This window comes from Aplosporella prunicola, assembly GCF_010093885.1.
Source record: "Aplosporella prunicola CBS 121167 unplaced genomic scaffold K452scaffold_27, whole genome shotgun sequence".
In the NCBI taxonomy this organism is placed as follows: domain Eukaryota; kingdom Fungi; phylum Ascomycota; class Dothideomycetes; order Botryosphaeriales; family Aplosporellaceae; genus Aplosporella; species Aplosporella prunicola.
Window position 1 is genome coordinate 317,124 of NW_022983555.1, and position 27,649 is coordinate 344,772.

General features: G+C 51.1%; 11 protein-coding genes across 11 annotated transcripts; 2 read left to right on the forward strand and 9 right to left on the reverse strand.

Moving 5' to 3' along the window:
• Positions 1-2,750: 2,750 nt before the first annotated feature.
• K452DRAFT_291356 (uncharacterized protein) lies at positions 2,751-3,383 on the reverse strand (the record flags this gene model as incomplete). Its single annotated transcript, XM_033541163.1, has 1 exon — positions 2,751-3,383. Exon 1 carries the CDS (start codon positions 3,030-3,032, stop codon positions 2,754-2,756), a length of 279 nt encoding a protein of 92 aa, XP_033393500.1. The 5' UTR covers positions 3,033-3,383.
• A 22-nt stretch (positions 3,384-3,405) lies between these two features.
• K452DRAFT_291357 (uncharacterized protein) lies at positions 3,406-4,773 on the reverse strand. The gene is made up of 6 exons (XM_033541164.1): positions 4,406-4,773; positions 4,193-4,300; positions 3,891-4,153; positions 3,756-3,824; positions 3,689-3,719; positions 3,406-3,634 (listed from the first exon to the last, which is right to left on the reverse strand). The coding sequence occupies exons 1-6, from the start codon at positions 4,433-4,435 to the stop codon at positions 3,503-3,505; spliced, it is 633 nt and encodes a 210-aa protein (XP_033393501.1). The 5' UTR covers positions 4,436-4,773; the 3' UTR covers positions 3,406-3,502.
• A 482-nt stretch (positions 4,774-5,255) lies between these two features.
• On the reverse strand, positions 5,256-5,573 carry K452DRAFT_301750 (uncharacterized protein; the record flags this gene model as incomplete). Its single annotated transcript, XM_033542493.1, has 1 exon — positions 5,256-5,573. One exon carries the CDS (start codon positions 5,571-5,573, stop codon positions 5,256-5,258), a length of 318 nt encoding a protein of 105 aa, XP_033393502.1.
• Positions 5,574-7,267: 1,694 nt separating this feature from the next.
• On the reverse strand, positions 7,268-7,785 carry K452DRAFT_312162 (uncharacterized protein; the record flags this gene model as incomplete). Its single annotated transcript, XM_033543527.1, has 2 exons — positions 7,268-7,592; positions 7,613-7,785. The coding sequence occupies 2 exons, from the start codon at positions 7,783-7,785 to the stop codon at positions 7,268-7,270; spliced, it is 498 nt and encodes a 165-aa protein (XP_033393503.1).
• A 563-nt stretch (positions 7,786-8,348) lies between these two features.
• K452DRAFT_98404 (uncharacterized protein) lies at positions 8,349-10,006 on the forward strand. Its single transcript, XM_033547397.1, has one exon. It carries the CDS (start codon positions 8,655-8,657, stop codon positions 9,750-9,752), a length of 1,098 nt encoding a protein of 365 aa, XP_033393504.1. The 5' UTR covers positions 8,349-8,654; the 3' UTR covers positions 9,753-10,006.
• Positions 10,007-12,785: 2,779 nt separating this feature from the next.
• K452DRAFT_235427 (GMC oxidoreductase) lies at positions 12,786-14,611 on the reverse strand (the record flags this gene model as incomplete). Its single annotated transcript, XM_033537435.1, has 2 exons — positions 12,786-14,206; positions 14,266-14,611. The coding sequence occupies 2 exons, from the start codon at positions 14,609-14,611 to the stop codon at positions 12,786-12,788; spliced, it is 1,767 nt and encodes a 588-aa protein (XP_033393505.1).
• Positions 14,612-16,157: 1,546 nt separating this feature from the next.
• K452DRAFT_339950 (uncharacterized protein) lies at positions 16,158-17,798 on the reverse strand (the record flags this gene model as incomplete). Its single annotated transcript, XM_033545330.1, has 1 exon — positions 16,158-17,798. The coding sequence occupies one exon, from the start codon at positions 17,796-17,798 to the stop codon at positions 16,551-16,553; it is 1,248 nt and encodes a 415-aa protein (XP_033393506.1). The 3' UTR covers positions 16,158-16,550.
• Positions 17,799-18,300: 502 nt separating this feature from the next.
• On the reverse strand, positions 18,301-20,185 carry K452DRAFT_98468 (uncharacterized protein). Its single transcript, XM_033547398.1, has 2 exons — positions 20,183-20,185; positions 18,301-20,110 (listed from the first exon to the last, which is right to left on the reverse strand). Exon 2 carries the CDS (start codon positions 19,837-19,839, stop codon positions 18,481-18,483), a length of 1,359 nt encoding a protein of 452 aa, XP_033393507.1. The 5' UTR covers positions 19,840-20,110; positions 20,183-20,185; the 3' UTR covers positions 18,301-18,480.
• On the reverse strand, positions 20,077-20,945 carry K452DRAFT_98480 (uncharacterized protein). Its single transcript, XM_033547399.1, has 2 exons — positions 20,257-20,945; positions 20,077-20,110 (listed from the first exon to the last, which is right to left on the reverse strand). Exon 1 carries the CDS (start codon positions 20,884-20,886, stop codon positions 20,524-20,526), a length of 363 nt encoding a protein of 120 aa, XP_033393508.1. The 5' UTR covers positions 20,887-20,945; the 3' UTR covers positions 20,077-20,110; positions 20,257-20,523.
• Positions 20,946-21,068: 123 nt separating this feature from the next.
• K452DRAFT_235315 (uncharacterized protein) lies at positions 21,069-22,576 on the reverse strand (the record flags this gene model as incomplete). The annotated part of the gene is made up of 2 exons (XM_033537425.1): positions 21,069-21,220; positions 21,280-22,576. The coding sequence occupies 2 exons, from the start codon at positions 22,574-22,576 to the stop codon at positions 21,069-21,071; spliced, it is 1,449 nt and encodes a 482-aa protein (XP_033393509.1).
• A 1,444-nt stretch (positions 22,577-24,020) lies between these two features.
• On the forward strand, positions 24,021-26,100 carry K452DRAFT_257269 (uncharacterized protein). The gene is made up of 5 exons (XM_033538430.1): positions 24,021-24,154; positions 24,210-24,504; positions 24,557-25,130; positions 25,185-25,455; positions 25,523-26,100. Exons 1-5 carry the CDS (start codon positions 24,032-24,034, stop codon positions 26,009-26,011), a joined length of 1,752 nt encoding a protein of 583 aa, XP_033393510.1. The 5' UTR covers positions 24,021-24,031; the 3' UTR covers positions 26,012-26,100.
• Positions 26,101-27,649: the final 1,549 nt, after the last annotated feature.

Genomic DNA, 27,649 nt, shown 5'->3' on the forward strand with positions numbered 1-27,649 from the left:
CTCGACAAGGGTGCCGACGTCAACGCGCAGGGCGGCTACTACAGCAATACTCTCCAGGCCGCTTCATTTAGAGTACATAAGAAGGTGGTTTAGATACCTCAGAATAATGCCGAGAACTTAGTAGAGAAGATAGGCGGTACAGTAGTAATCAAAAAGCCGCGAAGCGTTCCTCATCCCAGGCGGAAATTAGTAGAGACACTAAGGAAGTCGTGGCTAAGAAGCCGAAGGCTGCTAACTTCAGTTCGCTAAACACGTAGGTAGGAGCGGAGGGTTCATCTAACGGAGTTAGGAACCTTAAGGGCAAGAAAAAGTAGTATATCATCGGCAGGTTAGATCGAGAAAGTACGTGTCCTTAGGTTACCCATAGCTTTTACTCTAGAAGATATACGGTTAAACGGACTAGGCCCTCTAATGAATTCAACATAAGTTCTCTGTTGAAGTGTACGCAGTTTATATTGCTTTTTCTGTGGCTTAGTCATTTAGCACAGGGTATAAGAGGACTCCGCCTACCGGGCTCCTAACAAGATCATGCCACTCATTGCTATCAATTGAAACCCCATTCATTGCAACATTCTCTTATTATATTAGCGCTCCCGCTCTCTTACCGTCTTCCTAGGACATCCGCCACATCCTATTCCTCTACCCCCTCTACTCCGTACTGAGCAGCCTCGCTATATTAGATAATCGGGGCTAGCAGCGGTATAAAGTTGTTTTCGCGCGCGCGACGCGACTTTACAGAACACCTTTCGCGTAACACCTTTGTTCAGCGTCCTTGTTCAACGCCTCCGTACGCCGTAACCGCCTGCAGGCTCTCAATAACCTCTACAAGTCGCTCCTAGCACCTTCGTGTTATCGCACCTACATTTATTATATCTTTCTCATATAATTTAAGCCCAACCCTTCCATCAACAAGATCGCGACCGTAGTATTATATCTTGCCGCTATGCACACCTACGACCACGACGCTAAGCAAGTTTTCGACATCCATTCGGCCCCCACGCTTAGAGAATTTAGGCTCGTCCCCACCCCCTAAGATATATGCCCTATTGTACCGAGGGCAGAGTATAATAGTGGCCGTGTATAAACTTCAGCACGGCTTGCGAATAATTTAGACGGGGAGGTTAGAGTATAATAGTAGATTTCGCAAAAATTATAGATGCGACTATACTGAAAGTAGAGAATAGTTAAGCGAGAACAATGCTGTTTTAATATCAAAACTATCTGTTGCTTTCGCAGATATATTGCGATGTGAAAGCTGTTGAAAAACGGCGTCGGCCGCTGGACAACACTAACTTTTGCAGCGACCGTCGCAGCAGCAGCAGCAGCAGCAGCAGCAGCAGCAGCAGTAGCAGTAGCGAACGCCGCGAAAATTGCAGCAATTGCAGCAGCGAAAGTAGTTTGAGTAGTAGTAAAAATAGCAGTAATCATAGTAGTAAATGTAGCAACGAATACAGTAGCATAAGTAGTATTTATAGTAAATATAGTAGCGAATGTAGTTATAATATTAGTTAAAATTATGTGAAGCTGGGCGCGAGGAATTGGACGCCGCCTTTCTCCTAAATTACTACTACCTATGGGGGTATATATGCTGCTATCTAAAAGAACACGTTTTCTCTTTAAGATCCTTATTCCCTTGCAGTGGATAAACGTGTGGTGTAAGGGGTAAGGCTGTAGTGTAACAACTGACTGTAATAAGGCTGAAAAACCGAGAGTTATCGGAGTAATCCTGGCTGACAAATTATTACTATGGAGGTAATAAAGTGTCAGCCAGGACCACTCTAATAATGTACTTGTTGGACTATCAGGCCACGTTTCTTCACGCATTACTCTCTATATTTACTTTGCTTTTTCGTTATTTCAACACCGTGTCACTCCCATGCTACCTTCTTTATGCGAGCACATGGCTGCTCCACCATATTTATATATAAAAGGTTTGCTGCTAGTCACTCTAAGAATCAAGCCGCGTTCTCATTCTCACTCGCACGGTTTCACCCAAACATGTCAACGCCACCTAATCAGGCTAATGTCAGAAATCCGCCCTGCACCGCTCGCTCTTTTGGCAGTTTAGCACCAAGTCGAAAGCAAGGCACGCCAACTAGCGCAGCGCGTTAACCATTAGATTTGTTTTTATAGTTCTCTAGCTGACTTACTCTGCACATCCCGAAAAGAACCCTCAGCCGATCTTAGTATTACCAGCTTAACCGTATACGCCCACGCCTCCGCATCACGCATTTTAAACACCGCACCGTATGCCCTGCTAACTGTCTTAAAAACGATATTTGCTAGATCGCTCAGGGTCCTCCTGTCGAATCCGTCGAGCAGAACGCCTATTAACACTAAAGATATCAGCAGCCTTAGCCAAGAGATACTATCCGTTGCACTGGCTCCTCTCTTATTCAGTTTTTCATGCTGAATAGCCTTTAAGGAACTAATGAAATCAGCGCGCTTGGTTTTAGAGTACTTATAGCCAGGCGGATAGTCTTTTTTGTCGTCAAGGATGGGCGAGCGAGTTGACTGTCGGGGCCACGCTGGAGTAGCGAAAAAGGCCCCATAAACTTATTTTCGTGTATCCTTAATAGATCGCGACGAGGCATAGTCGTACAGACCTCTGCATAATCACGTTTTGACGAACTGGGTAGGATTCGCGGAGTATACTACTTAAGTTGGGCGAGGTTCTTAGAATTTCCCCGGTCAGGTATTACTCGGTGATTTCGGAGATTCAGGCCTCGGTCTTCCTATCAAGAAATATTCGCCTACGTGTAAGTAATGCATTCAACGTATATCTCTGCTTGACCTTCGTAGAGCGCGAGTATTTTCTCCTCAAACCACGGCCGATACACGGACTGTCCCCAACTTGCAACCGCCAATAGGGACCGCAGCAGCGTATATACATCTTCCACATCGTACGTATTCCCTATACATTGCGGACCTACAAACTCCACGCTAAATCCTTTACCACAAGGCTCCGGTACCGCATGTACAGTATATAGTAACCACTGATCTCCCTCGATCTCGAGAGCCCACACTGGCATATCAAGGGGGTAGCGCTCAAGAGTGCGCCTATTGAACTCTACAGCGATCCAGGCGGCAAGCTGTACAGCTGGATCGGCGGCTACATAGCGCCGCTTAACTTCGACTTGTAGAAACAGCGGCGTAAATTTCACGAAGGTCGCTGTTTAGTTAATACTAGGCGCGCCGGCGAAGATACCGCGCTATAGGGCACGCTACGCTCGCCGTGATAGGTCCAGACCCACTGTGTAATCAACCTTTTTATCAAGATTACGGATGAGGTCAGGCTCGTTCGCGTAGGGACAGAGGTCACTAGGACAAATTTCGACAGTTGAACTGCCGCGATAGACTTGTTAGTGCTAGACCGTACGGTCAAGGAAAGGAGAACGTATATGTCGAGGATAGTAAGGTTATTATTACCGTCGGGATCACATTTACAGAATAGACTAAGGCGGCGGATCAGCTGCAGTATAGGCCTAATAACGACGGAGATCTAGTGCGACTCTATAGTAGAAGAGGAGCGGAACTTCGCCGCCATCTTAACAGCGTCGGCTACTGTTAACCGGATTAAGTCGAGATCTGCCGTATTTAGTAGAATGTCTCTGGTGATGAGATCCCTCGGGTCCTAGGAGTTTGTGTTAGCCCTGCTAGGAAGCTCTTGCGGTGATGATATATATACCTGTGGCTGTAGTCCTTTAACCTTGACGCAGCTGGTCTAGCTGTCTTGGACCAAGGCGGGTAAGTACAGGCGCTGCGCCTCTTTGAAGTCGATGAACTCGATACGTGGTGTTATGAGTATAAGGCTCTCCTTCTTACTTACGCGCTTGTTTTATTTCTTGGTCGGTGATGAAGAGCGCGAAGGTGATCTTGTCGATATCGACCGGGTTATAGTCCGAGTGAGAAACGACGGAATGTAAAAATCGGGTCGGTCGTCGAAGATGGAATCGCTGGAAACAATCCGACACTCCCCCGGAGCGGCCTCTCGTGTCTGAGTATCCCTGGAAACGGTCCGATTTGTTTTAGATACGGCCCGGGCCGCTTTAGGAACGACCTGACCCGCATCTTTCTCCGCAGTATCTTTCCCCGCGGCCATCTCTGCGGCCCGCCGGCGCGTCATGCGCCCGGCATCTAGGGCTTCAACACGCTAGGTCTTCTTCCTTTCGCGCGGCGTAGTCTTGTCTACATCCATCTTCTTCCGCCGATTATATAAGATCTCGCGTAGGGAATAGTCGTGCCGATGCCGCGGCCGCAATAGTGTCGAAGGTGGAGGCAGATGTGGAGGCTCGTCGATCTGCGCGATCCAGCGGCCGATGTTAAGAGCGGAGGGCGCGTGGTGGAGGTTTTGCAGGCACGCGAAAGCATCGGAGATAAGAGGTTAGGTATCCCTACATCGGACGTAGCGATAGTGTTTGTCTTGCGGAAGCATGGTGGGAAGGGGATGGAGAGAAACGGTGTGCGGGAATCTTGATTGTTGATGCAGATGCAAGGTGTGTTGTGTGTTGCGTCGTACACGCTGACTAGGTTCGGCTCTGCAGCGACACAAGAATCAACCTCCGACGCGACAACTCCACAACCATGGCCTACGGTCAGGTTACTACGTCGACAGTGCGCAGCTAGGACTCGCTCTTTGATATGACTTGTCCACGTTCAGCTTCTGCTTGCCCGCTATAATTGTTGAAAAGAGACGTAGTTAAGTACATCTCACCGATGCTTCTTAGACGCACCCCAAACCCCTGATCTCTAGGTTTATCTTCCTAGAGAGTTCGTTATGTGAGCTTGTTTGGGCGTTCTCAGGCCGAGAGTGGGCGATGCGTTGGGTTTCGATGCGCACGATTTGTAGGGAGTACGCTGCCTGGCGTTTGACATACGCGGCTGAGATTCGGGATCAGCGAACCCCCGCCTGCCCGCCTGTCCGCCTGGGCAGCGGAAAATTAGCCCACCCATTTTCGAGATATTTGCCCACCCCCACCACCGCCTGCCTAATCGGGCAATAACCCGGCAGAAAATTGCCTTCGGCGCAACCCGCCTGCGCCAGTCGCTCGCGCGACGCCGCGCAAAGACGCGCTGGCGGGGAACAGGAACTAGCACCCCTTATTTTGCACCAAAAATCAACCAAAAAATTCCATATCTCCAACCTCACTGTCACAGCGCGGCACGCGAAGAGGCAAGTTATTACATGTTACAAACGTCGCTTTTTCGCGCGAACGAGCGCTCCCGCGTCCTCCGCCACCTGCTCGCTCCTCCGCTTAGTCACCGTAGCGAAACTTCCTCGTGCCACGTCCCGCACGTGCTGGCATCTCTCTGTTTACAGAGGGTACCGCACTGCTGCTGAATACAGTATCTCCATCCTCCTCTATGGTGTTGCAGTCGTCCTCGCTGTCCTCGCTGCTGCTGTTGACGGTGATTGGCTCGTCCTGCTGCTGCTGCTGCTGCTGCTGCTGTTGCTTCTTGGCCCGTGGGCGTGCTGGGGCAGTTGTAGTACGCTTTCTCTTGCGTGTAACTGTTGTTGTAGTTGTCTCCTCCTCCTCGTGATGCTGCAACTGTTGTTGTTGTTGTTGTTGCATTTACTGTATCATTTGCTGCATCGTTTGCTGCATCTGCGCCATCTTAGTAGTTACTGAACTGTCCTCCTTTGCCTTCTTCTTCTTCTTCTTCCTTGTACGCTTGGCACGCTGCTGAGTGGCCTGATCGGCCTGTTCAACAAGCTCGAATTGTGAAGGTTCTCGCTGCGTGCTTGTAGTAGTGCTAGCAGGCCTCTGGCTACTGCCATCAACACGAGGCCGGCCCCGGCGGTTATAAGGTATAAAGTCCCTAAGTGTTGTAATGGGATCAGGAGCTGCTGAAGCAGGAGTCTTAATATTCTAGAACGGGTGAATATCTTTAAGCTGTAGCGCCCAGTCGTTGTTTAGGGTATACTGATTGAGCGAATGAATACAAGGTAAGCCTAGTGACTCTTCGAAATGGCCGTAGCACTCCTGCTTGAATGCCTTGCCTCTTAGCAGCCTGATTTGCTTGGCTATAGTAGTTAGTGCCTTCGGAAATACCCGGTTGTAGATATGCCTGAATAGTGGCTCTGATTTATGAGAGTACCGTGGACGTGTATAAATTAGTACCTCCTCCGCCTTAATGTCCTGCTATTCGTTCTTTATAGCTTGTGTAAGCTTTGTAAGGAGCTTAAGGACGTCTTATTGCTTGTTGTTAAGGAACCGCTTAGTACGACTGTGAGCGCCTTCTGCGAGAGATGTAACCCTACGTGTAGTTAGGCTATTTAGTAATATCAGGGGTATAATAAAACATACCGAACACCGAGGTTAAGGTGTTTATTTGTCTACGTACAACACCACTGCTCCTTTAGAGGGACACACTAGGTGCGACTATAGTTAAGAAGGCCCTCTTTCGCTATAAAGTCCGTCTGAAAGCGTGCCTAGCGTGTATCCTATTCTGCTGGCGTGCGGGTAGCAGCAAGGTATTAAAATTACTTAGCACATGCCTCTCTCTGCTTCTTAATATCCTTATTAATATCCTTATCGTCCTCGTCACTCGCTAAATGTGCCTAGGCCTACTGTATCTTGCTACCGACGTACTTCGTAATATGCTATAGGTAAAGGAGTTATAGGACGTCGTTGTAGTGAGTATTAAGAGTATTTTTTAGTACTTGTTCGTAGTTAGTAATAAATACTGAAGGCTTCTTCAGCACCTGTACGAGGCGCTCTACTGCCTAGAGATATTTAGATTCGCTCTCCTTTGCCAGCAGAGCGAAGGCAATAGTGTAGGCACGTCCTATAGGCGTTATACCTACTATATGAAGCAGAGGGACCTTCTCCTTGTTCGAATTATATGTGTAATCTATTATTATAACGTCGCTCCAACGCTGCTGCAGAGCGAGAGCCTGCTTATAGGTAAAGAAGAGGATATGTGTATGGTCCTCTAGGTCCCGCTATATCTTAGAGACCTAGTTATTATTATCCTTAAGCTCCTTTACTACCCGCTGCGTAGTAGTAAGGCTATTTAGGCGCTATTGCTTTATTCTCTATAAGTGATTCGAGATATCTTTGCTGGTGATTAGATAGTCGGGATCCTTATGTAACAGCTAGGCACGGATCTATACTGGCATGTTGGTAATACTTAGGGACTTGATTAGGCGGTATTGCTCGGGTATTATCTTACGGATAGACGGATAAGCTATTACAGACAGATACACTATATAATTATGTACTAGAGCGTCCTCGGGAGCTTTAACCTTCTATTGCCCGTCGACCTACAGGCGAATATTAACTTTAAATGGGTAGGTAGTGCCTCGGGAGGAGGCATCGCGAACGTAGGCTGTTAATAGGCGGTTATTCGATATGTCGTACTGCATACGAAGCTTCTTTGGCACGCCTATATAGGGCCTCGACTTGGTGCCTCTATTAGTTAATCCGTAGCCGTGCTGCGTAGCAAATACCCTGGCTGCGGTTCTTGCCGCGTCTAGCGTTGGGTGAAGGCTCTCTGGCGGGGCGGCAAGGTCCATGGCGGGCAGGGTGGGTGGCGTGGGTGGCCGCGAAGAGGTGTTGTGCGAACATGGACCCAAACCAGCCGCTCCGCTATATGGGCGGCCAGACACCGTGGAGCGTCTTCCTGGTCTCGTGCTTGGAGGAAAACGTCGGCCTCAAGAAACGGCCTTGGAGCGAACGCAATACCGTCGAACATGCCCAGATCTCCGTCTTCAAATCCCTTTTGCGCCACGGTGCTGACAGAAACCAAAATTGCTTTAGCTCGAGGTTGGGCCCTGGTCATTCTGTCTCTAATTTGCTGTCGCATATCTTTTCCAGTAATGTCGATGAGTTGCAGGCGTTGGTTGAGAAGCAGGAGAAACGCCCCCGTGCTTCTTTTCGGAGGCTTTGGTGTTGGTCGTCCGATGCTTTGTGATTCTTTGATTTTATATATACCCCGGGTTTCCCGCAGGCAGCAGTATATTCCCATAGTCCCTACAGGCATAGGCTATATTTATACAAGATATAAATCCTTCCTTAAGACAACCTCCACCGGTTCCTACAACGCACACCCCCGAGCCCAGGCACCCTCACCCTCCCATATACCTACCTACACCCCTACCCACCTACCCACCAACACCACACCCCAATAATCCCCACAAACCCTAAAACCAAAAGCTCCACCACCCCGAAAACTCCACGAACCCAAGACCTCAAGCAAGAAACGCAAAGACTACGAAAGGAATATAAAAAACCAACTACCTACGCAGATACTTATAACTAGAGCGGGTGCGAGTAGGGTAGATGTTTTACTTTGGTGGTGATGAAGTGGTTGGTTGGTCGGTGGGAGTGGCGGTGGTGATGTGTCGTATATTATGCGGAAGGTTGGTTTGGTGGGCGAGAGATATAGGTGTAGTGTTGTGGTTAGAACGTGGGGAAGGGTTCAGAGCTCAAAAGGTTGAAAAAGGTTGATGGAGAGTAGTACGTCGTTGTTTTATGAAAGCAGGAAGCTACTGTGACTACCATACATACAAGCACGCAAGCAAGCAAGCCGTCGATGTGTTGTTTTGATTTTAAGTTAAGTGAAAAACATTTGATTTTGAGACAAATTTTAAGAAGAGAGACCAACGACACAGTAGCTTTCCAAGCCGCTGCTCAGAGGTAGAGAGGTAGATGACATGTGATGACACAGCTTCCACCGCTCTAACCAACAAAGCGCAGGTTACCGTTCTCATTAGTGATGTGCTCGTCCAAGTTAATGCGCTCCCTCGTCCACGAGCCATCCACGCGCTGCAAATCGGCAACCATGACGCTGCCATCAACAATCTCCCAGCGCTGGGCAGTACCGCTAAAGTTGCCCGTCTCGCCGCCGTGGATCCAGCGGAAGCGGCCGTTGTCATTGGTGACGTGGACATCGAGATCAATGCGCGACTCGCGGTAGTTGTTGCCGCCGGCGTCGCACTCGGCGATCAGGAAGCAGTGGTTGCCGTCGCTCCAGAGGCGGGCGCCACGCGAGCTCATGTGGAAGTTGCCGCTGCCGCCGCGGGAGCCGCCGCCGCCGTGGTGCTGCTGCATGGGCTGCTGCTGGTGGTACTGCGGCTGCTGGTGCTGCTGCTGCTGTTGCTGCTGGAACTGCTGCTTCTGCATCTCCTCTTGCCGCCGGCGCAGCTCCTCCTCCTCCTTCCGCCGTTCCTCCTCCTTCTCGTGCTTCTGGTGGTGCGTGTACGCGAGCGCGGCACCGCCCAGCGCAACGCCCACGGCGCCCACCGCGCCGTACGTCATCATCTTCTTCCGGCGCTGGCGGTCGGGGTTGGCGCTGCGCTCGCCCTCGCTGTCGTTGTCCGAGCTGTCCGAGCTCTCGTCTTCCTTGCCGTCCCACCCGACCGAGTTGCGGTCCATCCACTCGAGGTGCCGGGCGCGCCATTGCTCGCCTTCGCCGACAATGACGTCGTACGCGCGGAGCGTCTTGCAGTTGATCTCGTCGGCGTAGATCGTGTCTACGTTCAGCGTGTGCGCCGTCACGGACCGGTGCGGCGGCTGCGGGTACCGCGACGGAGGCAGCTCCTCCTTGTTGGCGATCTGCGCCTTCATGCAGGTGACGCGGCGGGCGAAGACGACGCGCGCGTTGATGGTCGATGCCGTCACGGAGCGGGCGTTCAGGTCGCCGCGCACCGTGTAGGTCTGACGGTGGATGGAGCTCTGGCCGTCATCGACGATGGCAGAAGGGTGGTTTCCCATGATGGCGGTGGAGTAGGAGTGAGTGATGGGTAGTAGTATGTGTTGATGTTGATCGTTGTTGAGTTGTTGCGGAGGAGGGGCAGGGAGGAGGGGTAGCTTGGAGATGGTGGGGGGAAGAGGGGTCAAGCAGTCCCTTAAAAGCGCCGCGAGCCCGGCGGCAGTCGGCACGGCCTACGGCAGGCTGACTCAAGGAAAGCTGAACTGGCACACGGTTAGCGTGTCGGGCGGTCGCTGGCCAGCTCATCTGAAACGCCACCGTCCTCTAGAAGCTTCAATATGTGGCTGTGTGGTGAGCGCGAAGCTCCCCCATTCGACCGACTGCGCCCCGCGGCCTCCATGAATGACGCCACCCAAGACCGGCTGATCTCCGGGGCGGGTCTCTTACGATATAAATAACATCCTTCCGTATAACCTTGCTTTTTAGGGTTAGTTTCTAGCTTGTTCTAGCGAAAGCGATACGCCCTCTCCACACCTAGTCCGCAGCCATTGACGCAACCCTGCCCTTCTGTACACGTCTCCTCATTGGCTCGTATCATCTCATGTTTGCGTCGCGTCATCCATCTTCCCGTTTTCATGTGCTCCAAAACGTGGGTGAGTGGCATTTGTTGGCCGCGTTTGCTCATTTTCATCACAATCATGGTGGCGTTAGCTATTCGTTTGCCAGGGTGCTGATATGCAACTCCAGGCATCCGTCACACACGCACATCAGTCGATCTCTCACTTGATTTTACTCCTGTGGTCTTCACATGGGCTTTGAATCAACTCATCAATCGTTCAATGCATCGTCTTCGGCTGACTCCGGTCAGCTTTGCCATGTCCAATGGCATCGGAAAGCTATCGGGGAAGCCCCATTGCTCCTCTTCTTGTCTCTGGAACCGCCGGGTTTCTTCAGTTGTTTGTCGGCTGTGAGAGACATGTTCCAGATAGATCGACAGTGGATTTGGCTATATCATACGTTTTTAAAGCACAGAGTAGAGTTGCATTAGTATCGGCTGTCGTCCGTGTTGACTTTTGGAGCAGCCGAGCCGTCAACGCTGTTGAGAAACCCGGAGAAGAGATGCACTCAAGCCCCAATTGGAAACTGGACGCAAACGATCTAGGCTACCCAGCCTAAAATCCGCCTGTCTCGAATCTGGAGAGCACACATAATGTTTAGGGGGCAGTCTTTTTCTGGATTTAATGGATGAAAAAGTCTATTATTCCATTGCGGTTTTTGAATCGCGTACCTCCCTCCACTGCTAGCGTCGTCAGAGCCTATACTTGCTTGGGCAAAAATTTCACGTTGTATCCTCGCTTCCTTATACAACCCAGGAAAGCTTCTTGGCAGCTACACAACAGGGTGCCGGCAACACGCGAAGGGATCCAATTTTAAGCTGCCAGTTGATAGTTGTCCGGGATTTATTGGTAAATGCCTCTTGAAAATGGTTGACTGTGCTTTTCAAAGCCCATTACAAGCAAAAGTACTTATATTCATCTCATATAATCTAAATTATTTTTTCTATTATTATTATTATATTATATTATATTATATTATGTGAAGCTGGGCGCGAGGAATTGGACGCCGCTTGTCCTCCTAAATTACTACTAACTATGGAGGTATATATGCTGCTATCTAAAAGAACACGTTTTCTCTTTAAGATCATTGCTTCCTTGCAGTAGATAAATGAGTAGTGCAGGGGGTAAGGCTGTTGTGTAACAACTAAATAATGAGGCTGAGAAACATGTGTTATCGGAGTGATCCTGGCTGACATTTCTCGTCTCTGGTTAGTCACTCGTCTCTTATTTGGCATTTCAAGGAGTTGATGGATTTGTTCGGCTGGGAAATGTTCATTTTATAACAAGATTAGGTGCATCTTTTATATACACGGCCGGTTGGATTCTACAACCCTCTCAATCTGTGAAGTGAGCAGATAAATTATCGGTATTGGTGCATTACAAGACGACGGACCAATCTGACATGATCCAAGGAGGGTAATCCAAACTGAAAGTATGTTAATTGCTTTTGATAATTTCAAATTGGACAGCAGTTTTCAATGTATTAAACGATCGCTACAACGCTACCCGGAGGGGCAAACTAAAAGCAATTCCGCATATTTCACAATCTTGACCCCTTTAAACCATTATAAGTGGAATAATTTCATCTTTAGACATATTCGTCCTACATGCTGGAATGGCTTTCTATCGCGGTTTAGTGTTGTAATTAGGTAAGTCTACATCCAAACAATTACATCAAATACAAAGCCACGAGAAAAACATGACCAGGCTTCTCCGAAACAGTATATTCAGGCCTGAGTAATCGACTCACCAATGAGAATGGGGTCATTAGATTCCATCTGATTAATCTTTCTATGAGACGTTATACAACCCTCAGAATCCAAAGAAGTTTTGAAGGAAAACTAAAACAAAAATGGTAGCCAACAACGTAAATCGATGAAGAGAATCTGCAGCGACAAAAAACAACAATGATCAAAATCAACAACAGGCGTTAACGGTAACCCATAGCATTCAAAAGCGGCGTACTGAAGATAAAGTTTCCTGCTCGCTAAAAATTTTCGTGCTGTGTAGCCAGCACTTACAAACTTTTGATAGATCTCAGGGATATCGGTGTCCGCCGAGTAGGTGAAAAGAATTCCTAGGATTTGTCGTCCCTTGAGAGTTGAGGTTGCCGTGTGATGTGAGAATGTTATTCCAATACGATTTTTAAGCATGACGTTAACCGGTCGTCCGAAAACCTAGTCAGTGGTTAGGAAAAGCCTAATTCTGGACGTGTTTCAGTTCTTTATACCTCGAAATAGAGTACCGATAAGGAAGTGTGCACGAATGTGCCAGGATATGTTACCCAATTAACCGGCACCGCGCGTCAAAGACCGACTTTCTTCATCCGAGAAACAACAACAGCACGTAGCGAAGAAGTAATAGTGGTAGACAATGCAATAAAGCAAATAAATTCGTGGTATCTGAAGTCTAGCTAAAGTCCCATTCTAAGACTCGAAGAAGTAAAAAGCTCATTGACCAATCATCTGCACACCCTTTAGTTTCCCACTCAACACCCCCTCAGAACCACGTCTAAGCGTCCTTCTTGATGAGGTCCGATGCCCTCTCAGCAACCGCATACAGCGTGCTAACAAGGTGGCCACAGACCTGGAAGGGCAGGACACCAGCATCAACAACACGGACGTTCTTGGTGCCGTAGACACGGAGCTCGGCATCAACAACACCGCCCATATCCTTGGGCATCATAGCAGTGGAGCCAACGGGGTGGAAGTTAGAGCGGTAGTTCTCCTTGACCCAGCCGAACCAGTCCTCGTCGCTCGCACCAGCAGGCACAGCCTTGACGCCGGGCGTCGTCTCCTCAGCGACGTACTGGTTGAACGGCGCCGTGTTCAGGATAGTGCGGATGTACTTGGCGACGCCGACGTGCTGCGTGCGGTCCCAGTCGAACATGTAGTACTTGGGGTCGGCAGTGAAGCCCTGCTCGGCGTCGGCGTTGACGTGGATGCTGCCGCGCGCGAACGGCAGCAGGCCCCAGAACTCGGCGTCGACGGCCTCGCCCGTCGGGCTGACCAGCACCTCCGCGATCGGGATCTTCTGCGTGAAGATCAGGTCGTACTGCAGCTGGAAGAACTTCTCGACGCTGGCGACGGGGATGACGCCCTTGCTGACGGCCGCGGCTTGGCGCGCCCAGTCCTTCAGCGACGACTTGACGTGCGCCTGAATCGTCGCCGTCTGGTTGCCGAAGATGTCCTGCGCGTTGGGGTACGCGACGTAGCCGTACTGGCCCGCCCAGGAGGATGTCGACGACGCCATCATGCCAGCGTTCGTCTGGTCCTGCAGGTTCTCACCCACAGCCGGAAGGTTGACCTTCACGTCGATGCCGGCCTTCTTGAGGATCTTCGGGTTGCCGACACCGGACTTCTCAAGGAGAACGGGCGAGGTGAGCGCACCAGCCGAGAGAATGACCTCCTTGTTCGCGTAGATGGTCTGCTTCTTGCCGTCGGCGCCGATGACCTCGACACCGTTGGCCACAGCGTCACCCTTGCCCTCCGTCCACACCAGCTTCTGCGCCTCAGTGTTCGAGTACAGGGCGAGGTTGGTGCGGTTCTGGTAGGGGAAGTAGAAGGCGCGGGCAGCATCCTCACGAATGCCGAGCTCGGGGTCGACCGTCTTGGGGAACAGCGTGAAGCCGCGCATCTGGCCGCCGTTGATCTCGGACGAGTACGGGACGCCCAGGTTATGGAAGGTCTCGTTGAGGATGGCCGGGGCGGTGATGTTGCTCATCTCGTGGGTCCAGCCGATCTTGAGCGGGCCGTCGAAGCCGTGGTCGGCCTTGTCGTAGGTCGCGCCGCTGGCGAACTGCGCCTCCGTAGGCACCTGCAGCGCCTCGTGCTTCTTGTAGTACGGGAACAGCGACTCCCAGTTCCAGCCCTTGTTGCCCAGCTTCTCCCACACGTCGATCTGCGCATCCTCAGCACGCGTGTACGCCATGCCTGCCCGTGCGTCAGTGTTTGTTTGTTTGGCAGGGCCGAGTGTACGGGTATTCACTTACCATTGATGGCGCTGGTACCACCAAGCGCCTTACCGGCGCGGAGAGTCTGCGGCTTGTTGCCGGCATACTCCTGGGGCTCACTCTGGAAAGCCCAGTCAATGTCGGTGCCAAAGGCCAGTCCGTAACCAGACGTGCTGGTAACGTTCGTGTTGTCGAAGACGGAGCCACCGGCCTCGATGATGGCCACAGAGGCGTTCTTCAGCTCCGAAAGACGGTTGGCGACGACCAGACCGCTGGTGCCACCACCAACGATGACATAGTCGAAGCGGTTTGCCTGGTGAGTGTGAGGTGCCGCCAAAGCGGACGCTGCCAGCAGCGGGATAGTGGACAAGAAACGAGTGTACATGTTGGCGATGGAGAGAGTGGTGGACTGTAGCTTGGAGAGGCGCCCTCCATCATGTTTTAAGGACCCCTTTTATCTTCACGACTCTTACACCATGCCCATGAGTGTTTCCGCACCGGCCATCGGAGCTATCCCCAGTCCTCCGATACTGTGATACCTAGTTCCGATCCGCATCTTTGTCATTGCTTAGGAATGATTGTAGAGTTTGAAGGCCTTAAGCTTCAGCAAGCGAACGCCTGCTTCATGTTGGCAGGGATGTCTTCGGCCGAAAAACGCCATCGGTCCGTGCCGGCGGAGCATGTTCCTTCAGCCCTCTGCGCCAATCCCAAGCCACGATTCAACGGGAAATTGACGGACCATGCCGACAGACGGACCTCCAGTCCGACAACGCTTCCCTAACCCGAAAGCGGTCGCCCTCTCCTGCGCGGGCAGAGCACGCTCAGATTGTGAAAATCGCGCAAAGCTTTCGGCCCGATGAAAAAAAGGGCAACTCCCTAGGTGTTCCCTGCCGCTGTACAATTAGGGATCAATATAGTAGAGATAACGGGACATGGAATCAAAGAAACCATGCGTCAAACATGGCGACATCATTTGAAACTGGTTCTAGACGCACGTCGTCGCAAGTCTCTGACCTCATCGGGACGGCCCGCCTGTCTGAGGTCGAATCGACCTGCCTGTTACAGTGACTGTTTGCACTCTGAAGTTCTGGGGGGCGCAGATAACAAATGGACGTAGGTAGAAGGTGCACCAGGCCCAGACCGAGTCCGGCGCCCGATAGCGGCACCAACGCGAGCCCTATACGAATTTATCAGATACAAGGAGCGTTGCGCAATACACGCATCGGAGCGGATTTGGATGTCGCTGAGTCGCAGCTATAGAAACTAAGAGAAAAATTAGCGTTGCATTCACATACTACTAATCATAGCCTGTGCCATTCCGCACTCAGCGGAAGATCTCCTTTTTCTGGCTTTGTCACTTCTTACCAACCATCTGAATCTCCCACTAGCCCACTAGCCTCCTTCACTAATTCCGTGCTTACAACTTTCTTAGTCAACACAGGTAGACGTTGTAGAAATTTCCGGGTCCAGCATCGCAGACGCAAACTTTCCACAAGCTCTTCTCTTCCACCTTCCGCGCTCCTCATCACTCCCTTGCTTTCAGCGAGAAGGAAGCCACAACAGGACGTACCTGAGTTTGCAGGAGGCATGAGTACCCACCGTGCACGCAACGCCACAACGGCGCGGCAGCGCTCAGGCCCACCAGTTCGCCGGCAACGGCGACGCAACGACCACCACGATCGGAAGGCTAGCTCACCGCCTTGCACGACTGAGTCGCTAAAATATAACCCGGAGGTCGATCTCGCATCGCCGGTGCGCTTGATTGGGGTGTGAAAGGTAAAGGAGACAGCAGACGAAGTCTGTATGGAAGCAAGCAGACAAACACGCCCTTGAACCCACTGTTTTCTACGCCCTTCGCGAACCACAACGAAGCTTACAATAAGATTATTGGGTTCGTCTCGCACATTTGCTGGACGTCTTTCTTTCTTTGTAAAGGTATTGACAAAGCGACAGGGGTAGAAAAGAAAGCAATCGGCGTACCTAGTACGTCTTCGTCATCTGTTCTCTCATGTAATCGTGGAGGCCGCTCAACAACCAGGACTAACACTATGGGTCGTTGTTTCGCTCGCACAGCGGGAAAGGCGACGTGAGACCAGGGGGTGCTGATAAGGAGACATAGTGAAGTGAAATATCCCTTCGTCGCCGTGCTTGCTTGCTCCTCAGTTGCGTCAAAACCTTATGTGTGCAAGTCAACCAGCTTAAATCCGCAAAGGGGTGGCTCTTTCGCGAGGATAATTTTGGCAGGTCGCCCAAAACTTGTCAGGCGTCTCCTAAGCACACACGGCTTGAGACTGAGCTCCTCAAGCGCGATGTTTCAGCACCTTCTAGTACTTCCATGGCAGCAACTCCTCAGCATACCACGACGGCGTCTCGTCCTCAGGTTGCTCCTCGTCTCTCCTCCATTGTATCTTATCCGCCGGCTTTTTGATTCCCCACGCCTCAGTCACCTTGTCATCCAGATCGCGGAATGGCGCACGGCTGACCCCCCATTCTACTTTCCACTTGTTCGTCTTCTCGTCGCGTTTGACATTCAAGTCCGGCGCGTTTCCTTCTTTGAGTATGCAGGAAGAGCAAAGCATTAATTCAAGCAACGCCGGCATACTGCGGACTACACTCGCTGTAGCCACATACAGGGCGTTTACGAATGCAGCGTCGGCTCTCCCGGTAACCTTGCGCACCGCGTCAAAATCGAATTTCACTTCCTGCAGGTGTGGCCAGGGCATGGAAGCTACAGCGTCCAAAACTGCAGGCGTGACGGCCGAACCGGTAAGGTAGAGTTTGCGTAGCTGCGGTGAGAGCGCAGTTAATCCGGCGCAGAGAAAGGCGTCGGAAACTCCAGGCCGGCCATGAGGCGAGTGCCCGAGGTTGAGTTGAACGTTAGTGCACCCGGGAGGAATTTGTCGGATGCTGGTCGCGAGGACCTCATCGATTTCCGTGACATTGGACTCTCGGGCCCAACGCGAAGCGCACACGTCGCCAATCTCGATATCAGCTGTTTTTACGGCGGGTAGTGAATTAAGGAATTGTACGACAGACGGCGGCCAGATGCGGACATGTAGTCCGGTCTCGAAACTGTGGACATTGGACAGCAGGGGAAGCGAGTCGCCGATGTAGTTAAGGAAACCGTTGCTGTCTGGCCAATTGGCACGTCCGCGGCCATGCAAGGAGATGCTCAGCTTAAATTTTGACTCAGGCGACCAATCTGCCAAGATACCCCAGAGCTCTGCTATATCCCGCGAAAAGACAACGTCGTCGGCGGTTCGTTCATTTGCGGAACGCGTCTTCGCGCTCATTAGGCGGTTCACGCTCTCAGGCGTGAAGATGATATGTCGCACATACTTGCGACGGCGTCCGCCATCGCGCTGGAGCACTCTCCCAAGACGCGCAATAGTAATGCTGTTGATAGCCGACGAGCGAACAAGGATTTCCTTGAAGGTCCACTCGCGCTCGATGGCTTCATTCCAGAGATGGTTGATGGTAGAGTAGCGCGCGACCGGATACCGTATGAGCCATTTCCCGACCGCGAGGAACCGCACGATGAGGACGATGATGTCGTAGGGAAGATCGGGCATGACGGCGGGGAGAGGCGAGGGAGGATGTAGGGGTGTGGGGGATGTGCGTGAGACTAGGCTGAAAGCATGGACGCTATCCCGACTAGGAAAGACGATCTAATCTGGCACGTGGTGTCGACATCAGGAAAGACTGGGAGTGCGCTGTCAGTCATTCCCGTCTTTATAGGATTAATAAAGGGATCTAGTATGGTATGCGCACAGTGGAGGCCTCCAGGCCTATAGGAACTGATAAAACTCGGTTATGCTGCCCCCCATTCACGACATCCGAGATCGGGAGCCCTATCCGTATAATTCGACTTTAGGTGGTAGAAAAAAACTACGAACAGGGTCTTATAGGTTGCTTCATCTGCCTGTGATGCCTAATCTGAGATTGGTAATTAGATCGGGTCAGTACTAACATGTAACTGACGCCCGATACTGTATACAGCGGTGTCGTTAATGGGGAACAGCAGCTTTATCTTTTCAACAGCACAAATAGCAAACATTTTGGTTGAAGCAAGTAGTCATCTTGTTTTTACCCGCTGCTACCTATTGTTTAAGTTTCTTTGGTAAGTGAAAGGAAATCGCTGTGTCCAATTTTTTGTAACCCATGCAAGTTTCCCATTGGTGGTTGATGTAAGCTCGCATGATCTCATCGACCTGGCGTGTCATGAAGATAGCCAGCGTCAGAAACCCATGATTATTAGCGTAGCTGCTTGCTCGGAACTTTCCAGTCCACCACCTCTTGAGCAGTCCATCGACCATACGATCCGTACCATTCTATGTCCTCTGGATGCTTGTCGACCCCCCATGCCTTAAGCACGGCGTACTCCAGAAGAGGATACTTGCCACCAAGTTCGCCACAGTCCCACTCCACTAGCCTCTCATCCTTCTTGCAACTAAACCTGATATCCAGTCCGACATCGATCCAATCGGCCGACTTAAATAAAGGGTCGCCAAACTCGGTGTAGCTTATATTCATAGCAACTAAAGAGGGCGTAGCGCGGGCCGCACGGCCTGCAGCCACTTGTAGATCATTTACAAATCTAAAATTAGGCTCGCAGTCGTCCCCGGTTACCGTGTAGTTGGCATCCAAGTATTTAAGGCGCGGCCACGGCAATGCAGCCATAATATCCAGCAAGGTGACGGAAGCAGCTGAGCCAGTAAGATTGAGTCGTATAAGACGAAGGGAGAGCGGCGCCATCCCAGCGCAGAGGAAGGCATCATTTGGGCCTAGTTGGTTATACGGCGCGTACCCGACGTAAAGATCGACAGATTCGCAGCTGTACGGGATCTGTGCGATGCAGCCCAGAAGGGCTGTATCAGTATCGATTGAAATAACCGAATATTCCTCAGTGTACCAGTACGAATTGCATAACTCGTCGAAGTCGAGGAAAACTTCTTCCAGGGCCGGCAGTGATGTAAGGAGTTGCGTAACAGATTGCGGCTGGATGCATGCGTTCGTGCCAAGCATAAGGGATTTAACGTTCGACAACAACGGCAGCGGGCCGCCAACGTAGTTGAGGAAGTCAGTGGTTTTTATCATTCCGTGGTTGTAGGATTTAGGACCATCCAGGCTCAGTTCTAGCCGAAGCTTCGAGGGGCGCGGCCAATGTGCCAAAATAGCCCATAGATCAGCGATGTCGCGTGAGAATACTGCGTCAGTAGTGGCACGGCTCTGCGCTGGACTCGAATCATGAACCAAGTGGTTTATCGGGTGGTTTTCGTAATCAAGCTTGAATGCAAGAAACTTCATGTAGTAACGGCGGTAGCCACCCTCCCGCTGGAGCGCCTGGGCAAGGCGTGCGACCGTCATACCGCTGTCAGCAGGTTTCACCTGAATGGGTCCAAGAAACGGGTTGGGCTCGACCTTCTTTATGTTGCAATCGGAAGGTTGCAGATGAATGGATCTAAACGTGTAGCGCTCGACAGCCACGGCCCATGCGCGATTGATGGTGGCATATTGCGCGATTGGGTTTTTGTAGGGCCTTATGTCAAGTTCAATTGGCTCAGCAAGTAAGACCACGATCATGTCAACGAGCTCTTGAGGAAGGTGCGGCATGGTGGCGAAAGAGAAGAGAAGTGAGGTGAAGTCCGAAGTTGGCAGGTCTGGTGTTGGAACGTCAAGTCGAAGTGGTAATAGGTGGTAGCACACCACGAACCCAACCGGGAAGGGCGTGACCACCTCAAAGGCGGCCTCTGATGCTGAGAATCTTGTTGAGTGACGAAACAGAAAGAAGAGAGTTGGTGTTGAACAAACAACGAGCGCTGCTGCGAAAGAAGAGGCAGCACCGGCGACTAAGCGAGACTAGCCACATGGGGTAAGCGCTAAACTGTATCAGGCACATGAGCTCTGCCCATACAACATTCGGAAGCTGAAGTACGAAAAGCCAGGGAGGACGTACCTGAGAGCGGCCGTGGAGACCATCGCGTCTTTCACTCTCGAACCCCCTGGCCATTTCCACAACGTGCCACGTACCTCGAGGCTCATCTCAAAAACCAGCGTATAACCCCGCGCTCTTCCCGACCTCCTCAGCGTCTTGTAATTCAGTTCCAACTTCAACCTCTTAGGGTCATACGACTCCACAGCCCAGCTATCGCTCACCGTGAGCCCAAGCATTTCGAGACCAAGCTCTTCCTTCTACTTCCGATCCACAGTCAGCATTTTCCCATCCAAGCCACAATGACTGCTTTCTTGAGGGTGGTTCTGACAGTCGAATCTGGGACATCGAGCCGGTGTCGCGAATCAATGTGGCCTAGTACTGTAATTCTTACACTCAGGCCTGAACTCAATCTCGCGTATGTAGCTGCGACGTCGCCCACCGTCATGTTTGAGAGCTTGCGCGAGCCGCGGAATAGTGAAGCCTTCAGGGTCAGTACTGGTGCGTATTTTCTCCAAGGTTCTCTTAAAGATCATGACATCAACAGGCGTTTCGAAGAGCTTCCAGATGGGGTTGAGGCCGCTACTGATGCGGATTTTCTCGAAGGTCTTGAGCTCAACGGCCTCGTTCCAGACGCGGTTGATGGCAGCGTAACATGCCAGTGACTCGTTGCCTTGAGCGAGGAACTGCAGGATAATGGCGATGACGTCAAAAGGGAGGTCGGGCATGATGTTGAGCAAGAAAATTGTGAGATGGAGGAAATGGTTGAAGGTGAGAAGATGGCCGTATGATGTGGGGTCGCGACGATCAATCTGATAAATGATAACGCAGACAGAAACGCAGCGCAGGCAGAAGGCGCGGCTGCCTACAACAAAGACGCATGAAATCTTCTTGAGCCTGCACCGCCCCTTCATGCCGCCCGACTCAAACTCAGACTTGTCTTGCCCTGCTCCGTCACGGCAGCCTCATCCTTCACCTGCGCGCTCTCTTCCAGCGCAAGCTTATCCTCCTCGACAGGCTTGAAGTCCTTCACAACGAGCCAAGTCGGAAAGACCGCGAGACCTGCAAACAAACGACGCATCAGCAACAAGCTCACACTAGGCACCGCGCCCTTCACTTACCCAGCAAAATCGTGTTTACCGCCAATGGGACTCTCCCGCCGTACCACTCGCGCGTATTAATCCCGTACGAGATAGCCTGGGCAAAGCTCTCCTGTCCCCTCAGCACGCCCGACAGCCTGCTCAGCTCCGAGATATTATCCGTCGCGCAGGCCAGCAGGTAGTAAAGCCAATTCTGGAGGGCCTGACGAGAAAACTCCCAGAGAATGATGACAAAGAACCCTTCCACGAAGCCCTTGTCCGTCCAGTCCAGCGCTGGCGGGTCGCGCGTGTACTTTTCCTGCACGACCCAGCCGTACACCCACGCGACGATGTGTACCGCGATAACATACACGAAACCCCAGTGGATGCGCGCGCGGACACTGACGCGTTTGTAGTCCAGCCATGAACTCATGAGCTGCGATGACAGCAGCGTGCCGAAGTTTCCGACGAAACCGATCAGCGCCCGCGCCCGCACGCCAAAGTAGTACGTCTGGAAGTTGCCGGTGTACTGGTTGAAGTACGCAGCCCAGAAGACAGGCAGCAGGAGGAGGATGTCCTTTCGCTTGCTCAGGCGGGCCAGCGCGCGCAGCTCCGCCGCAAACGACGACTCCGCCCGGACCACGACGTTGCTGCCGTCGGCGCGTTGGACCTTCTCGGGAGGGGAGAGGGCCAGCGCCAGCGGCACGGCAAGGCATTGCAGCGCAACGAAAATGAGATACGTCTTTGGGTCGACCTTGCCCTTGTGCGCCGAGCTCGCGCTGTGATTCAAGCCCAGCACGATCGCGCCGCCGAGCAACGGTCCTCCCGTCCGGAACCACAACCAGATATTCAGGTAACGCCCGCGCTTCCCCTGCTCTGGGTAGCCGAGCGCGACAGCTCCCTCAGCCGCCCAGAACAGTCCCGCGCTGAAGCCGCACGCCACCGCGCCGACGAGCACGAACCATTCGTTCCCAAAGCGGCTGTTCGTGTACAACCCAGCCGAGTAGACGGGGTAGCCCACCGCGCCCAGCATCAGCGTCCAAGACAGTCCAATGCGGTTCGCTAGCGGCCCGCCGATCAAGCACAGGATCCCCATGAGCCCGAACACGAGCGCGTTTGCTGCGTTGACGAGATACGGCTTTTGCGCACCGCCCGCCCCGAGCGCGTTCATGGCGTTCCAGAGTCCCGGCGCCATGAATCCGACACCGCCGATCACAAAGGCGTTGAACAGCGTCGTGCGGTACCAGGTGCGGCGCGCGGGCGTGGCGGCGGGGGAGTCCTCGGAGGCGGGGCGGACCGCAGCCTCCGCGGCGGATTTCGTGGCGGGGTCGGCAGCCATTGCGCGCTTGTCCGTTCGTTCGTGTGTTCGTCGTCCACAGGCAGGTTTGCAAAAAGAGAGAGACGAGAAATGGGACAGCGCGCGACAAAGATTATTTTTTCGATTGTCTGTCCGACCTACCCAGAAACCCACCTGCCTGGTCGACTAAATGTAGTATAAACAGCCCACGCTCGCCGCATTGCGTGACGGCAGATTCTGCGCCCACCTCATCGCCGCACGCGATGACGAGCTCGTGTAGCGTCGGAGCTGGTACGCTGTTTCGGGCAGCTGCGGCGATGCCGAGCCGCATCTTATCTCTTGTCGGTGCAGTGGCGCTGGCTGCGCTGCTGCTGTTGGTTGCGCTTCTGCATGGGAAGCGTCTGGACTCTGGACGGTTGTGGTGGTGTTGATGGGGTTGGTGAGGGGCAGCCTCCACTGGCAGCAGGGCAGCTCCTCCGGCAAAACCTCGCTGGCTAGCTCAAACACCGCTCGCTATAAATCTTAGCCTTCTATCTTCATAGGAGGTAACGCCGCAGCCGCGCAACTCAAGAGGTGCTTGAGTTCGCACAACAAAAAAGGTTCCAAAACAGACGATTCTAATAATTAGAACCTTATCTCCCTCCTTTGATCTATTGTTTATCCTATCTCCCTTATACTGCCGCAGATTGAAACACCAGTGTATACTACTAGGGTATTTTCTTTAAATGGTTTGTAGTCTGCATATCGCTTAAGGCGATGGGACAGGGTAAATGAATACAACAAAAAACTGTACGACGGTGGCGCTTTTTAATTTTTCGCGTCTATTAGCACGAATAAAAAAGCTAGTATGGCCGCGTATTGCCCCACCCTCGCTTGTCTGCGCTTCAATCTCCAATAGTCAACTGCAGTCTTCATGTACGCTGCGCTATGACATGTCGCTCGTGTTTATTTTTGGTGCGTGCAGTAAGGGATGTAGCATAGCCTGCATGCACACCATCGTGGCTCCACAATTAGACAGGATGAAAGCAAGGCGCATCTTATGTACGGCACAGCAAGACGGCATGTCGCTAGCATAGATGCCGGTCAAGCTGTTTGCCAGGCTATTTGTAGCGTGTGAAACGACTGCAAGGATTCGACCAGAGATGCCCCCAATCAAGGACTTTGTAACTGTTAAGCGACTGCAGTCACAACTAGTATGCGTGTATCTCGCCGAGTTTGCATATCCTTACTTTCGTATAATGTTACAACCTTAAGCGAGTAACATGTGATATATACTGTGCCACACGAAGTACCAGGGAACAGGGACAAGGATTACTAGTTATTAACATTGAGTTTTTATTGAGCAGGCAATTCAGTTAACACAACAGGAGTGAAACACGTTGGTAACGTCGATATGTAAGTGCATGCGCGGTACCAGCGCTTGCAAGTGCCGGGTATATATACCTTTTCGACCAATTTTCCATTCAGTAGGAGATACAAGCTTCCGCGTCTTCAAACATGCCTGATCAGGCGAGCATCAGAGCCTTGAATCTCTGTCCTTGTGCAAATACAGGTACTGGAGGGGCGCATGCATGTATCAAGCCAGGCGCAAATGCATGCTCACGTTGCTATCTGGTTCGAGTAAGTCCAACTTCTACGTACAACGAGAGATCTACGGCAGTTAACTCGTTATCAGTACTGCAGCAGTCAGTGCCAGAAAGCACACTGGAAACAACACAAAACCGACTGCAATTCCAAGCTGGGAAAACAAACATGGCGACCGTCCTGGGACTTAGAGGGTAGACGTCCTGCATTCGTTACGCCTGAAAATGACGATGGGCTCAAATTCGACCTGTCCGCCCCCGCAATTTCTATGGTTACCCACGGCACAAAGAAGTTCTTGTGGGGGAATGTACCGGCTTTCGACTTGCTAAACCTTAAGCATAACGAAGGGACAGAATACAATCAACATATCCGCATTCTGTTCGCAGGTACGCTTATTCATTCTTTCCATCTCAATGGACCTAATATAACCCTATCTAGCTTCTGGAGATTTGAGGAACGTAGTCAGAACGATCGCAGGGATACCCAAAGGCTCAACACAAAGCATCGACGTAGTAATCAATGATTACGACTTCGACATCGTGGCGCGAAACGCCATTCTCATCCTAATTGCGATGCACCTGGAGCCAGAGCCCGCAGCAGATGCCATGATACACACATGGTATTCCGCCTTTCTGTCAGCGGAGATTGCCAGTTGCCTGAATGATACCGTTCTTCCAAGTATCCGTACTGTTTGCGAAAAAATTCAGGCCAAGCCCGACGATCAGTTGCTTTCGAAAAAATGGACTACCGAATCTTGTACTTTTCGCCTTGTCCTTACAAAGGCATGCTGGGACCATTGCCTGAGAATTTTCGAAACTCCTGCGACTCTTACTACCGCAGCCGCACATGAGATGCGCCTTTCGACAGTCTTGGCAGAATCGAGAAAAGATTACGTTGAGAGAGCCCTATATTTTCAGCCACGGGGCTGGCGTATGGCTACCATAGGATTTCGAAAGGATGGCATCCTTCTGCCATTTGGCGCATCAAGACACGGGTTTGATACCCCCAATCCGTAAGAGCTCCCGACTGTTGTGACGTCAACTTGAATTTTGCTAAAATTTGTAAGTACATTCTATTACAACGATCAGTGGCCAATGATGGATTCTGCGGACCCGCTTGCGGGCTGGCCCATGGAAGAAATACTTCAAGCAGCTTCACCGGCAAAGAATGATCTCTACGGTGGCTTGTTTCTTTACCTGCGGCCATTGCTCGTAAAATTCTGCAAGAAAATTCGGAAACACGCTATAAATTTCGAATTGCTTCACACTAACGCTACAGAACTTCCTGGTTATTGGGGCGAGAACCAGGACGAAGGCCAGCGGTTTGACAGGATCGAAGTAAGTATACATTGAGAATGAACATACATCCAAATTGAATCATGGTTAAGGTAACTAACATCTCCAGGTTTCAAACATTGCCGATGGAGGCTATTTGGGAATACGGAAGTGTTTGAAAACATTCGCTCCTTTGCTCAAGCCAGTCACAGAGAATCCGCATGCAACGCTGGTAACGCTTTTCCTCAATGCCATTAACGAGGTTGAATCGTCAGAAGACCGGATCCAGACACTCATGCTGGAGAGAGCCCGACTGATGGCATACGTCCCAGTCAATCTCTCCAACAAAAACAAGCTCGGTGCGGACAAAGTGAAGATCACTACGGCACCGGATCTGTTGCGAGATTTCGACGGTCTCTTTGCACGGTATGCCTACTGGTGTGACCTCAATTCTGCGAGTGAGGATGCCGGGATGCGTATCAAGACCATGCATACGCTTATTGAGCCGTGGCCGATGCGCCTCAAGGATGGTGCGACGAAAGAGGAGTTTGAGAGGCTTTTTGGTTCTCATCATTGCGGGAGCGAGCGATACGTTGAGTGGCAGAGAGTGAGAGGATAGGAACTTTACTCAAAGAAAATTCGGCAAGAGAGAAGATGAGTGGATAGCAGCAGCTTAAGCGACCACAAGTAGTGCTTTTTCAACAAGGCTTTGTTCAAGCTGTGCAAGTCCTTCCATTAGCATGTGCAAAACTCGTGCTATAGTTGTAATCTTTCGAATTTTACACAGGCCTCAAACCAATAAGAACCCCATAAGGTATCAGCAAAACCCAGTGGAAACTTGCATCCGAGGGCTTTTATCATCAAGACCAAGAAGGTATGTGGTAAGAAATTGCTGTCCTCTGCAGCAAACTTGGATATTATCACGTTACCCCGCTTAACCCGCTCATTTTCGTTTTCAGACCTTAAACAACTTCCTTTATCTTTCTGATCAGCTCCAATATTAAACACCACAGCAGTGTTCTCCAGTCCTATTCAGAAACAATCAATGCAAGCTGGTCAACATCTTCGCATACGAGATATTCCCATCGAAGAACTGACGCCGCGCTTCAAAAACGTTATATAATTACGCGAAACGGATACTCCAATCTATCCTCCGCCCTATAAGTGCCCCGACTGCCAAAACGGCTTTTACACCGTACAAGAACAACAAATGGATCGGTACTCCTATACAAATCAGATCTCTGAGGCGGAAGCAGCGTCTATTCTTTAGAAATACATGACACAGACGCAGGAAGACCGTTAGTATTTGCGGGACCGGTGTAGAATGTACGGTGACAGGATAGCAAACCGTTAAAAACAAAACGAAGTAGGGACAAGCGCGAGAGTTGGCTCCGTCAGGTTGACCTGGGGCTCTATAAACATCGATGGTTTATTCCGCGATACACAAACACGAGCCCCGAATGGAAGGAGGCACGAAAATACCGGAAGAATTTCTTAATAACATACTTAAGCGTAGTACTACTAAGAACCGACTCTTCGAAATTTTTCGGTCTAATATATAACCGTACTCTCCATTAGCCGGAGTATCAGGCATCCTTAAACAGCAAACAGCTCACCATTAGCTAGGCTATGGGCTTCTTCGATTTAGAGTTTTATGAATACTACGCCGTTATGTACGGTCCAAAACATAGACAGCTAGTTCCTTAAAAGCCCGGACCTGCCCATAGGTTAGATATTATTAGGTATCCACGGGCCCGGCTTGTACTCGAAGCGTAAGCCTATATACTTAGATTCTTTCGCAACTTAGTAGATCAAATTCTAAAAGAAGCCGATCTAGGACCCCTTTAGGCTTGACGAAATAGACGGAGATAACTCAAACAGGCTTTAGGAAAAACGGTAATGTTGCGTACTAGTTATAATATATATCCTAGCCTTTTCCCCTCCTCCGCGGTTCAATATTAACGCCACAATACCTCTCGCGAAAGCTATAATAAACGAAACGGCCGACTATATATAGATTCTGTTAACATCTTGGTTGAAACCGTGCGAGTAAAGAGAGAACGCGGCTTGATTTGAATGAGTGACTAACGGCGAGCCTTTTATGTACAAATACTGTGGAGCAGTCATGTGCTCGTATAGAAAAGGTGGCAGGGGGTGCCATGGTTTTGAAGCAACGAAAAAGCAAGTGAATATTGGAAGTAATGCGCGAAGAAAGATGGCTTGATAATTCAACGTAAGGTGAGGGAACCTTTAAAAA

Coding starts and splice junctions, on each gene's coding strand:
- K452DRAFT_257269 (XM_033538430.1), top strand. CDS start 24,032: ATGCCTGATCAGGCGAGCATCAGAGCCTTGAATCTCTGTCCTTGTGCA. Junction 25,131..25,184: donor GGGTTTGATACCCCCAATCC/GTAAGAGCTCCC, acceptor AAAATTTGTAAG/TACATTCTATTACAACGATC. Junction 25,456..25,522: donor AGCGGTTTGACAGGATCGAA/GTAAGTATACAT, acceptor TAACATCTCCAG/GTTTCAAACATTGCCGATGG.
- K452DRAFT_291357 (XM_033541164.1), bottom strand. CDS start 4,435: ATGCTTCCGCAAGACAAACACTATCGCTAC. Junction 4,301..4,405: donor AAGACAAACACTATCGCTAC/GTCCGATGTAGG, acceptor TGGATCGCGCAG/ATCGACGAGCCTCCACATCT. Junction 4,154..4,192: donor ATCGGCGGAAGAAGATGGAT/GTAGACAAGACT, acceptor AAGAAGACCTAG/CGTGTTGAAGCCCTAGATGC.
- K452DRAFT_98480 (XM_033547399.1), bottom strand. CDS start 20,886: ATGCCCGACCTCCCTTTTGACGTCATCGCCATTATCCTGCAGTTCCTC.
- K452DRAFT_98468 (XM_033547398.1), bottom strand. CDS start 19,839: ATGCCGCACCTTCCTCAAGAGCTCGTTGACATGATCGTGGTCTTACTT.
- K452DRAFT_98404 (XM_033547397.1), top strand. CDS start 8,655: ATGACATGTGATGACACAGCTTCCACCGCTCTAACCAACAAAGCGCAG.